The 13,895-nt window shown below is 37.7% G+C and overlaps 1 protein-coding gene across 2 annotated transcripts in view; it reads left to right on the top strand.

Annotated features, from left to right (window-relative positions):
* The first annotated feature begins 3,277 nt into the window (after window positions 1-3,277).
* LOC139462525 (putative ammonium transporter 1) overlaps window positions 3,278-13,895 on the top strand; it is a 37,481-nt gene continuing 26,863 nt past the window's right edge. For both annotated transcript variants that reach the window (XM_071244310.1, XM_071244309.1), the window contains exon 1: window positions 3,278-3,506. In XM_071244310.1, the coding sequence (XP_071100411.1) occupies window positions 3,374-3,506 (133 nt within the window). In that variant the 5' untranslated portion in view covers window positions 3,278-3,373. The remainder of the gene's footprint in view (window positions 3,507-13,895) is intronic.

Genomic DNA, 13,895 nt, shown 5'->3' with positions numbered 1-13,895 from the left:
TTTTTACCCAGCCTCTTCCCAGAACTCCGTGACCAGTGCGACCTACCAAGTCTGCTTCAAGATGACAGCCTCATTCCTACCCTTGGCAGTAGTAGTAGTAGTAGTAGCAGCAGCAGCAGCAGCAGCAGCAGCAGCAGCAGCAGCAGCAGCAGCAGCAGCAGCAGCAGCAGTAGTAGTAGTAGTAGTAGTAGTAGTAGTAGTAGTAGTCGTTGTTTCTTTCAAATGGGGTGAGTAATAAAATGGGTAAACTATTATGCAATATTTATCAAAATGTAAAGTCATGTGTTAAAAATCGGGGAATATACTCTGATGTCTTCACATGTAACATTGGTGTACGCCAAGGCTGTATTCTTAGCCCATTTCTGTTCTGTTTTTTCATTAATGAACTAGCTGCACAAATTAAGGAAAATTGTACGGATGGTATACAGCTGCATCCAGATATTGTTAAGATATTTCTGTTGCTTTTTGCTGATGATATAGTCCTGTTCTCTAGTACGATAAAAGGTTTACAGAATTTGATAGATCAACTGGAGCTGTACTGTTCTAATTGTAAACTCCAAGTGAACACTGAGAAAACGAAAGTGTTAGTTTTCAAAAAGGGAAATAAACTATCAAGTAGGGAAAAATGGTTCTTCAACTCACAACCGTTAAAAATTGTCACTTCTTATAAATATCTGGGGGTAACCTTCACAGGCAGATTATTGTGGAATTACCACACCAGTAATGCAGCAATGCAGGCAAAAAAGATACTAATGGGAATCTTACATAGTTTGAAAACGTTCACTGATCTCTCATATCAAACTTTTTTTAAAATATTTGATACAAAAATTACTCCAATTCTTTTATATGGAGCAGAGGTCTGGGGGCATACTGAATACAGAACTATTGAACTGGTCCATCTATATGCTTGTAAACGATTCCTTGGCGTAAAAATCTCTACATCGAGTGTTATGGTGTATGGTGAATGTGGACGTGTACCACTTTACATATTTCAGCATATTAGAATTCTCAAGTATTGGTTCAAGATTCTTAAAATGCCTATTGATAGATTACCTAGAAAATGTTACAATATGATGTTATTGTATGAAAAACATGGAAGCCGCAATTGGGTATATGATGTAAAGTCGTTATTAAATGATTGCGGCTATGGGTATGTTTGGCGTAATCAATGTGTACCAAACAATCCAGATTCATTTTTAGTTTCTTTACGCCAGAGACTTAAGGATATATACTTGCAAAAATGGGCATCGCATGTTTTAAGTTCAGAAAAATGCAATTATTACAAGCTTTTCAAGACAACAATTTCCCCAGAATACTATTTGTTTGACATCAACTTTAAAAGGTTTAGAATAAGTTTAGCACAATTTAGATGCAGCTCTCATAGACTTAGGATCGATGTAGGCAGGCATAGAAACATAGACAGAGAATTGAGAATATGTGAGCAATGTGATTTAAATGTGATTGAAGATGAGTTTCATTTTCTGTTAGTTTGTCCAAAATACGACCACCTTAGAAGAAAATATATTGATCTGCCTGGTTATTTACATCCCACTATACAAAGATTTACAACGATCATGTCAACAACTGATAAAGATACTCTAAAAAAACTATCAATGTTCATTTATCATGCTATGTTAATTAGAATATGACCTGTTAAACGGATCTGTAACCACTCCCGAAAACAGAATTGTACTATGGGCCTGAGGCCTTTCAGTATGGAATAAAACTTATCCTATCCTATCCTATCCTATCCTATCCTATCCTATCCTATCCTATCCTATCCTATCCTATCCTATCCTATCCTATCCTATCCTATCCTATCCTATCCTATCCTATCCTATCCTATCCTATCCTAGTAGTAGTTTTGTTTGTTTGTTTGTTTGTTTGTTGTTTAACGACACACTCAGCAATATTCCAGCTTTATGACGGCGGTCTGTAAAATTATTGAGTCTGGACCAGACAATCCAGTGAATGACACCATGAGCATCGATCCACGCAATTGGGATCGATGGCATATATCAACCAAGTCAGCGAGCCTGACCACCCGATCCCGTTAGTCGCCTTTTACGACAAGCACAGTCGCCTTTTACGGCAAGTATGGGTTGCTGAAGACCTATTCTACCCCGGAATCTTCACGGGTCAAGTAGTAGTAGTTTCTACATTTCTTTCTCTCGGTATCCTTACGACCTTACTGGAAAGGGTATCGTATCAAATTTCATCGTTTTGTTCACATTCTTGTTTCCGGCCAAACAGACGCAAACAATACATCCGGCAGTCAGTCACACGGGTCACAAATACCCGTGTCTCAAGCGTATCTCATCTCTGGATAGAAACAGTGTTAAACCAAGAAGGCGTGTACATATGGCTGTAACACTATGCTGTAGATATCACGGCAAGACTTCCGCATACCGCAACACGGGTCATGTTGACCATCATTATCAATCACTGACTTCGAGATATACACGAGTTCGAAATAAAGGATATTTTATTGTAAAGGTCAGGATATCAAAACTCAAACCAAATCATTGTCTCGTTTTCAGGACTTTAAAATTATTTTTTTTAAATGTAAAAGAAATTATGTGGGATTTGTTTTTCAAATTAGCCTCTTATGTTCAGGATTTCGAAATATTGGACAATTTGTTGCACAAACCGTGTACGGATTTTTCTCGCAAAGTCCCTCAATAAACGAATTGCATCTGTCGTATACAAAAGTACAGCCGAACTGCAACGAAGCGTGAAGGAATATTGCTGAGTGCGGTGTTAAACAACAAAACCAACGAAGCGTGAGTGCCCTCAATGAACACAGTAATACACCAGCTATTTCCTACCTGTGAAACACTGCCCTACCCACAAATGGGTGATTTCCGGGACAAACCTGTCACGCTGATTTCAATGGTTCAATCTGGAGCATGTTTTTAATAAAGCAGTCACATTTTAATGTGATAGAAAAAAAACAGCAAAGGTGTTGTCTACGTTGATGATTAAATGGTAAATATGTTTTTGTATAATTAATTCAAATGTTATATTGAAATTGTGTTGCAAGCATGACAGCACAAAAAAGTTAATATTCAGTAACGCGACGCCAACTCTATAATTAAAACAACAACTGTTAATCCAATTTCATGAATTCAAGCACTCCTGTTTCAGTTATAGATAACGACAGGTAATTTCTCAGCTGACAGGCGAACAGCGTTGAAGGCTGCGCAGTAAATATGCGCAATGACAGCCGGTGATGCGGAGCGACAGTTATCCAATCAGCAAATAGGAGTATGTCAATGCTTCAACACCAACATAAAATGAAAGTTTTATCCCATTCTTGCATTATTCGTGGAGCAAGGAAGACAGGTGGATCGTTTCTGTGAAATAGGTCACCATGACTTCAAACATTACATGGGAGGAATTTGTCAACTTAAAAAAAGGTTTAGAAAAATCAAATAATGATCTTGAAAACTTAAAAACAAACCTGGATCAATTCTTTCTCATTGTCATGGGAATGATCGTATATTGTAAGTACATTTTTATTTTACCTCATTTATATTTATTATATATTATGATATGACAGCGTCAGTCTTCATTTCAGAGATAATTTATTGAATATGGTTTTACACGTGTTTATTTCAAAATATATCTGGACGATATTTTGCTAACCCACTGTATTAAATGACCAGTCCCTAAATATTGATGTTCAAACTTATAATTTGTGATGAATTTTCCCCAAATCAACCCACTTTTTCGTAGTGTCATTTCCCCGCCCCCGATGTATGATATATGACCAGTCATAATGCTGTGCATTCTATTGCACATGTGCATTAAAATGCGCGCGCACCTGTTTCAGCATTTCCATCATCACCACGCTCACGCTTCATCGTACAACCTGTTTATCACGAGGGGTGAAGCGATGTGGACATGAGTGTGTTTCATACCTGTCACGTGGCTAAGGGCGTCGCGTGCATCTTGTGTACACGCAGTGAGCACGCCTCACAAACTTTACCTCGTGGTGACATGGCATTCATTCAGAATGCACATCGGGGTGAATAAGGAGTACGAATATGCTTTCATTTAGAGACATGTGAGAAGAGTATTGTGTTGTTACATTGAATGTCGGGACGGCAGAGTTTTCAACAACTGTATTGCGTGAAAGATAGTGATACGTAATGGGTTAGAGATTCTTTTCAATCACAACTCACCTGTAATGAAATGGATTGTTGTGTACCGAGTTAAGCGTCCTACCACTGTATATAATCTCTCTGAATTGTTTCATAGGCATATTTATGAAGCTAACAGATGGCAATGCAGGAAGAGGTTAATGGATAATCTAGTTCGCGATCTGTGCTGCGCCATTCGTAAGCGCATTTGTCGCTTTTATTGATCGTCTAAAGGCGTATAGTCACAGTTTAGTCTTGAAAATAATGAAATGTAGGTATCTTTGCATTATAATGGTGACGAATCATGAATCACGAATCTTTGAATCATGAAAATACAAGTTGGGGACAAGTGATACTTGTACAAATATTTGCAAGCCCTGTCAAAAAAAGTTTACGGCCTTGTGTATAGACAGCTACCTTGTTCGAGGAACGTATCCGTGAATATCCACACAAAGGAACAACATCCCACACGTCTGCAGCTGTACAAAGAAACTTATTCGATGTCACGTGTCTCTGTAACAATCAAATATTTTAAAAAATATATATAGCTTTTCGGGATATTATAACCCGTGTTCGTTTCTCAACTGATCACTTAGTTTGTTTGAGGTGTTTTTCACATGGGTGTTAAGTCTCAAAGGAAAGCCTACGTGACAACTATTTTCACAATGTGCACGGTTCTTTAAAAAAACAGAGTTATAGATAACAATGAACAATCAATCACCGTTTTATCGGCTAATCCTTTGAACAAAGTATGTTGTTTTTACATCGGCACTTCACGCTCATATATGGGGGTATTCCCTCTGCTTTAGTAAAGAATCAGTTTATTCTCAAAAACCACAAAAGGTGGTACAAGAGCATATTACAATAAATAATTATGTATATTCAGATAGCAGACAAGATGGCAGTAAATAACATGTGATTACCTAGCCTTTTTAATACTAATGGATATTTTTACAAGAAAATATCTAGATAAATTCTTTACATCCTGTGTGTTTGTTGTTGATAAGAGTTTTACAATTTTTATAATAGTTGACCATTTAGTATAATATGATGACAGAAATGTTTGCCTCACTCTTTTAAAAAAATACATATGAATAAGTAGTGAAATTCATCAGTAATAGATGGGGAATTACATGGTTTACAGGTTCTATTTTCCTTTGGAATATTTTTCCATCGGCCAGTCTCATTAGGTAAGTGATGATTACAGGTTCGAAATCGTAGTAATGGAATTGATATTCGTTTTGGCAATAGAAGATATTTATCGAGAACTGGAGTATCCTTTAAATGTTTATAATATAATCCTTTAGAACCAGAATTAACGTCACTTCTCCATTTCTGAAAAAAGTGATCTTTAAGTACTAGTATTTGCTCCACTTCTGACACTAGCCACTCTGTTGTGCAAATTGACGGATTCTTAACTACATAAGAAAATCCAATAGTGTCTAATATATTCATAACATATCTAACCCAGGGATTTGTTGATGCAATAGTCCTGTTCCTGTAAAGTGACAAATATTGATATAACAGCTGTGAAAGTTTACACACCAGGTTGATATGTTAATTTGTGTTAGAAAGATATCATTCGTTTACAAATTGTTATTCTTAATGGTAGCCTACCTAATTGGCTATATATCATATAAAGAGGAGTAGAATTTTTTAATCCTGTGATAAGCCTGAGGAATTTAAGGTGTATTCTTTCCATAAATTAAACAGTTATCTGGACTAATATAATCCACACAAGAATGAACCTATTTCAATTTAGATAAAAAAAAAAGATTAAAAGAGCATTTGTCGCTTTTATTGATCGTCTAAAGGCGTATAGTCACATTGATCAACAAAATGACATACAGTTTAGTCTTGAAAATAATGAAATGTAGGTATCTTTGCATTATAATGGTGACGAATCATGAATCATGAAATTACAAGTTGGGGACAAGTGATACTTGTACAAATATTTGCAAGCCCTGTCAAAAAAAGTTTACGGCCTTGTGTATAGACGTATAGACAGCTACCTTGTTCGAGGAATGTATCCGTGAATATCCACACAAAGGAACAATATCCCACACGTTAAAAAAATACATATGAATAAGTAGTGAAATTCATCAGTAATAGATGGGGAATTACATGGTTTACAGGTTCTATTTTCCTTTGGAATAGTCTCATTAGGTAAGTGATGATTACAGGTTCGAAATCGTAGTAATGGAATTGATATTCGTTTTGGCAATAGAAGATATTTATCGAGAACTGGAGTATCCTTTAAATGTTTATAATATAATCCTTTAGAACCAGAATTAACGTCACTTCTCCATTTCTGAAAAAAGTGATCTTTAAGTACTAGTATTTGCTCCACTTCTGACACTAGCCACTCTGTTGTGCGAATTGAAGATTAAAAGAGCATTCACGCAATCCATTCAACATACCTGTTTATAACAAAATTACATGCTATATGGCATGGTGTGTGCTGGGTTCCTATCACATGAAGTCTTTATAGAGGACAGTCATGTGATCTGCCTCTACATCATTTGCAGGGACTGCATGTGCCAGGGCCCAGGATGTACCTGGCAGACCACAGTTAAGGTGGCCTGTTCAAGCCAATATTAGGTATGGAAACAAGTTGGTGACATAATTAACATATTAGTAAAACTTAACCTGTGACATAATGTCTGCAGTTGAGAAAGATTTCCTGAATTTTGCTCGAGCAGGTGTTAGAATATTATTTTTATCTAAGAATTTAGTCAAACGGTTGTTTAATATTCTGGTGAAAAGTTTTCCAGAACAACTAAGGATAGTGATAGGCCTATGTGATTTAGGATCAAGTGGGTCACCTTTTTTCTTGTAAATCGGTTTAATTATTCCCACTAACCAAGATTCTGGAAGTATACACTTTTCTAATATCAGGTTAAATAGTTCAAATAACAAAGGTGTTAATAAATCAATACTTTCAATAAAATAATCATTTTCTATAAAATCAATGCCGGATGCTTTATTTCTCTTTAGTTCTCTAAATGCTATCATGACTTCATCAGATGTGATACACGTATCTCCATTTAAAGTTTCACAGTCATATTGAGTATCCATAGTACATTCCTCCATTTCCGGGTCTTCTGAAGTTGTCTCATTCAGCGATTTAAAAAACTGGTAAAATACTTCAATTTCAGGACAAATATTATCATCCTTTTCATCTCTATTTGACATTTTTCCAAAACACTTTTGGAGAGTGTTTGTGTTTTTCTCTCAATATTTTACCCAAGTTATCTTTATATTGTTTTATATGCTTATCCATACATTTCTTATAAGCCTTATATTCATATTTTAACAGTCGTTATTTTATATAGAATTAAATCTTTTAAAGCGGCGTTTTGCATTGAATTTTTTTTTCTAGCATTCATACATTCCTTTCCAAACCATGGTTTGTTCATCTTATATTTCTCACCTACGCCCTGCCCCCGGGCCCCGAAAGCAGCGCGTGCAACGTCTATCAGCACGTGCCCGGCCTCTTCAGTTATGTCATTAATCAGATGTGGGTCAGCTTGGCCTTATCTAGCTACATGTGCTTTCCGAGTGAGATTCAAACTTTGTAGAAGCATTCAAACTTTGTGGAAACCTGTTAGTTCTATCTACAATTTTTAAGTTTTTGTCCAGGATGAGTATTTTGTACTGTGTTTACTTCACACTGGATACCTACCGTTTGTTCTTGGAGTACAGTTGTGGCTGATGAAAAAGACACTGGGCAGTGCACATCTGAAAACAGGGGTGAGAAGTCTAAAATGGCTAAGTCAGTAAACAGATGTAAGCACATTTGGGAGGCTATAACATAGTCAACTATACTATTATCTTTACATGTTGTTTTACCTACATTTTTATCCTGTCCCAGGCTACCATTAAGTTAAGATTTTTACATATCTCTATTATTTTATTACCTGAATTATTAACCCTTGCATTATCTTGATTAGCCCTGACCTGTGATATATTAAGTTTATCTAATAACATATCAGGCTCAAGTTCATTACCCATATCATTTATATCAATATCAAATTCTATGGGTACTTGTTTATTGAATATGGTATAATCACAAAGCTGTTTAGTTCTTGCATTGAAGTCACCCATTAGGACAACATACTCACTCAAAGAGAGAAAATAAAGTAAATTCTTTTCAATTTCATTAAATGTCTCACTTGTAAAGTAATTTGAATTTTCTGGAGGTATATATACCTTTCCTAAAAGAAAATCTTGTTTGGTGTCACATACAGTAAACTACGGTTATAACGAACACGCTTATAACGAACTGACGGATATAACGAACCTACTTTTTGGTCCCGACTGTTTGCTGTAGTTTTGCTGTATATATGCTTATAACGAACTACGGTTATAACGAACTAAAATTAGTAGTCCCTTTGAGTTCGTTATAACCGTACTTTACTGTAGTGTCTTTGATACATTTATCCACAGGACATATTCACATTCTTCCTCTATTATAACTAATATGTAATCTTTATCAACAATTTCCCTATTATCATCTATACATTCATTAAACACATCAACATTATTATGCCATCATTTTCTTGTACAATTTCAGTATGAACATTGTCACCAGTAGAGTGGATATCACTTAATTCCCACGCAAACTTATGTTTACTATCACTGACTGGGTAATAATTATAAGTGCGGTTATCAGTGCTGACAGTGCCTGCTTTAGTAAACCTACAAATGTAAACACTTACTTTTGACAAATCCACTGTGCAAAATAACAGTGATTATTCAATCAACGTATTTTCTGCTGATCCTTTGATACACAAAAGTATATCAACTGATCACTCCTCTTGCTGGGCTGCCACGTGCATGTTACATAACATACATTTCACCCAACTTCAAACCGGGATACAGATTAAATATTTACCCCAGACACAAGAAACGCCAAATGGGAACCTTTGTCTTGGAATCTAAGTGGAGCTACCACGAATTATACCTGTAAAAAATTCATTAACTGAGCATTAACTGAGCTTCAAGTGAATGACAACAAATACACAGGCGTAGGGTTATACATGTACGAGGAAACATGGATGACAACAATCGTAGAGAGTAGCAATCGTATTGTCCGCGCAATCCGAAAACCGAAAATGCTTTCATTTCAGGGCTACGTTTTATTATTATTAAGCTATAACCACCAGGGGTATTTCCAAATAAGAACATCCGATGAGCTTCTACCGTTCTTTTTGTCTGTTTGTTTAGGCTGAAGCAATTCATTAACATGCGCCCTTTTTCGAAATCTTCATACATCATAGTCAATCAGTGTTCAAAAACGCGTAAAACAGATATTGCCTCGAAGTTTATTTACGCTCTCCTTACAGACGGTAGCCCAGTCTCTTGTCACGTTCAGTTGCGTTAGCGAGCAAATCGACTCACGGCAGCTGGTGAGCCCTATCGGGCAGAGTCAGACAGCCGAGAAGAAGCCAGGGATAAGAGTCCATCTTAATTGCAGGGGGCACGGGTGGCCCAGTCGTCTAAGGCGCCGCGATTCGCTGTGCAGAGTTGCGTCCCTTGGGAACGCCAGAAACCTATGATTGTGGGTTCGAATCCCGGTTCGCCCCGATTATGTTTCTAGGTTCGTCAGCACCATATAACTGGAATACTGTTAAAAGCGGCGTTAAACCCAACTCACTCACTCTTTTCCATTAAAATACGCGCATGTGTACCTGTATATTGCATAGTCACTTAAGTGTTATTTAAGTGTGATTAATGGAACGTATATGGAACGCAAAATCCACTTAAAAGCGCAGGCTGTTAACATTTTACTGCAATACACCAGGCCAAAGATGTGGTAGGCCGGGTTCTTCCGCTCGGTGGCCTCGTCATCACAAACAATGTAACGAACAGATTTATATGTAACAACGAGACATAAAATGGGAAATGAAAAAGAAACTAACTAAACTTTAATGTTGTAGAAAATAACGTCAATGAATTGGAGTACACTCGCATGAATGCGTATGATAAACTATAAATATGTTTTGAAACTTAACGTTTGGCCGGGTTCATTAAAGTTCGTTACAATACGTACACAAGGTGAAATTTGTAAAACTTTGTAAAACATTTGTGTATTTGCCAAAGATAAACATGAGTTTTGAGCAAAGAAAAATAATTTAATTAACGCCACAAATTAGTTGAATTAAGTAAAAATGAGTTGACTATGTAACGATGCTTGTAGACAAACATTTATGTATTTGCCAAAGAAAAACATGAGTTTTGATCAAAGGAAAATATTCTCGCCCATGGACCACTCTTCGCCACAGCATGGACTGGGCATGGACTGGGCACAGCATGGAGAATTTCTGGACAAATGGGTTTTCAGAATTAAAACGGGACGTGTTCAGTCTAGTTTTGTTCATAAATCAAAAATACGTTCAGGGAAAGACAACTGCAAATATGTGAACAAATAAGTGGAGGAGTCGAATTTGGCGTGGTCGCAGGTGTAGTAGTAGCAGTAGTAGTGGTAGTAGTAGTCGCAGTCGTAGTAGTAGTAGTAGCAGTCGTAGTAGTAGTAGCAGTAGCCGTACCCGTAGCAGTCGTAGTCGTAGTCGTAGTCGTAGTTGCCGTAGCCGTAGTCGTAGACTAGTAGTAGTGGTAGTAGTAGTAGTAGTAGTAGTAGTAGTAGTAGTAGTAGTAGTAGTAGTAGTAGTAGTAGTAGTAGTAGTTGTAGTAGTAGTAGTAGCAACAGTAATAGTAGTAGCAGCAGTTGTCTACGCGTAAAATGTATCAAACACTCCCTTACTTTCGCCTACGTACTTATATGCACACGATGTATGCATAAATGCAAGGTCACAATAGCTACATGTTTTGCAAACATTACAAAGCACATTCTTGTTCAATTACCCATGCGCCCTGTATTTGAGTTGTAACTGAACCCGAGAAGGACAAACTGGGCTTAACTCATAGATGCCTAGATGCACATTGAAGCCAATCACTTGACCTCCATATTCAAAACTTCAACGTGCACGCATGTCCCACGGGAAAACGAGGCTCTCATGCATGCAGCGCGCATGTAAGGGTTCTTGTCATGATGACCCAGGGCGGGGGTGAAGAAGGACTCATTCGACTAATGACAACGATGTCCATTTGAGCGAGAAAATTAGGCTATTAAGTTGAACACTTACGTTTCAAACACGAAAGACAAGCATCTCCCAGCATGGGGAAACGCAATGAACACAAGAGTGCATGAATGTTTGGCTCGTTCAGTTGGCTTTCTGAAAAGAACCGACAGAAAGATATGGCCTGCGAAGTGCATTGAGATTTTTAGTTGTACACTTAACGTCACATCGGCATTATTTAACTTCTAGACCCACAGGGGTCATCTATCATTATTTTAATATCTGACATCTGACAATAGGTAAATATGATGCTCGAGGAGTTCAAAGACTATTGATGGATCGTAATTGCTCATGGTCAGATGTCAATACGATAATTCAAAAACATTAGTGCATTGATACTGACGATAGTATCAATGGGCTTAAAAAATAGTAAAGGTGACATTCATTACTAACATTTCGATTTGTTTTCATTCGAAATCCATCTCGTTTGATGACTAAGTTAGGTGTTTTATTGTGTATATTTGAGAACTCTCCGTTCTGACATTACAGAACGGCAGCTGGTGATACTAAGCTGATGGTAAACCGGTTTCCATGTTTGTTTGCAGCTCTGTTGCACCCGTTAATGTAAAATAAATACTCTTTATGTAAAGCAAGTCACATTAACCCTTTTTGTTTAAGAATGCACAAAGAGTTGCCGAAAGACACTTAATGTATTTTGTTTTCATTATGGGTTGGGGTTTAACCATTATGACTGTAACAGTGTGGACACTAACGGACGAAATGACGATATTAATTAGTTTACATTTATGGTTATCACTTGGTAATACTATTTATCAGACAGTCGTGAAACTTCAAAGCCTACTAGTCTAGATAGACAGAATCCCAGTCAAACATAATGACCCAAAGTATCACGTGTTGACAGCAAGTATCTTCCATAACTCAGTGTTCCGCTACATATTTTACACAATATACAAGACATATGTGTGAGAAAAGGTATAATACTATATATATTATTAATAGGTATGTTATAATAATAATAATCAGCGAGTGTGTGTCTGCGTCTTACGACACTATGACACACCTAGTCACACACAAATAATTAACACCTACTTCAGTGGTGTGATGGGATCCCGAGGTAGACGCACATCTTACAAAAGTGGGTTTTACGACACTATGCCACACCTACACACACGCACGCACGCACACACACACACACACACACACACACACATAATTAACACCTACTTCAGTGGTGTGATTGGACCCCGAGGCAGACGCACATCTTACAAAAGTGGGTTTTACGACACTATGACACACCTAGTCACACACAAATAATTAACAGCGACTTCAGTGTTGTGATGGGATCCCGAGGTAGACGAACGTGGACTAAGGTAGACGTGCTTGTCACAATACCGTGATCGGGACGTGGACAGACCCACCGTGCATCGTGTTACTCACCTGACAGAAACACGGGACCGTCTCGACCCAGCCCGGAGAAAACGCTTAGCATTTACTACAAGGTTGAGGTCGTTTATTCAAAACGCATGGTTTGTCCATGCCAATACCTTGAGTGTGATCATGAACAATGTCCTATTTTCAGCTGCACAGCAGTATATGACTGTGGTCTGTGGTCATAATCTGTTGCCATTACATCGAAGTAGGAGACACAGTCTTTGATGGCCTTTTTTTTCATTCTTACCATTACCATTTTGTGCAAATCCGATAAAGTAAGACCTCATTATTAAATCACTGAGATTGGGGTTCATTATCTATTTATGTCTCTAGGAATATAATTTAATCCTCATGTGACTTGTGTATGTGTAGGTGCAGGTATTGTGTCGAGATAGATGGCTACCCCTATAACACAGAGATGTGTATGTGTAGGTGCAGGTATTGTGTCGAGATAGATGTCTACCACTATAACACAGAGATGTGTATGTGTAGGTGCAGGTGTTGTTACGAGATAGGTGTCTTCCTATAACACAGAGATGTGTATGTGTAGGTGCAGGTATTGTGTCGAGATAGGTGTCTACCACTATAACACAGAGATGTGTATGTGTAGGTGCAGGTATTGTGTCGAGATAGGTGTCTACCACTATAACACAGAGGCGTGTATGTGTAGGTGCAGGTATTGTGTCGAGATAGATGGCTACCCCTATAACACAGAGATGTCTATGTGTAGGTGCAGGTATTGTGTCGAGATAGATGTCTACCACTATAACACAGGGGCGTGTATGTGTAGGTGCAGGTATTGTGTCGAGATAGGTGTCTACCCCTATAATACAGAGATGTGTATGTGTAGGTGCAGGTATTGTGTCGAGATAGATGTCTACCACTATAACACAGAGATGTGTATGTGTAGGTGCAGGTATTGTAGAGATGTGTATGTGTAGGTGCAGGTATTGTGTTGAGATAGGTGTCTACCCCTATAACACAGAGATGTTTATGTGTAGGTGCAGGTATTGTGTCGAGATAGATGGCTACCCCTATAACACAGAGACATGTATGTGTAGGTGCAGGTATTGTGTCGAGATAGATGGCTACCCCTATAACACAGAAATGTGTATGTGTAGGTGCAGGTATTGTGTCGAGATAGATGTCTACCACTATAACACAGAGATGTGTATGTGTAGGTGCAGGTATTGTGTTGAGATAGATGGCTACCCCT

Source organism: Haliotis cracherodii, unplaced genomic scaffold (assembly GCF_022045235.1).
Source record: "Haliotis cracherodii isolate W230 unplaced genomic scaffold, xgHalCrac1.p SCAF_15, whole genome shotgun sequence".
NCBI lineage: Eukaryota > Metazoa > Mollusca > Gastropoda > Lepetellida > Haliotidae > Haliotis > Haliotis cracherodii.
This window is presented reverse-complemented; position numbering and strand designations above follow the sequence as displayed.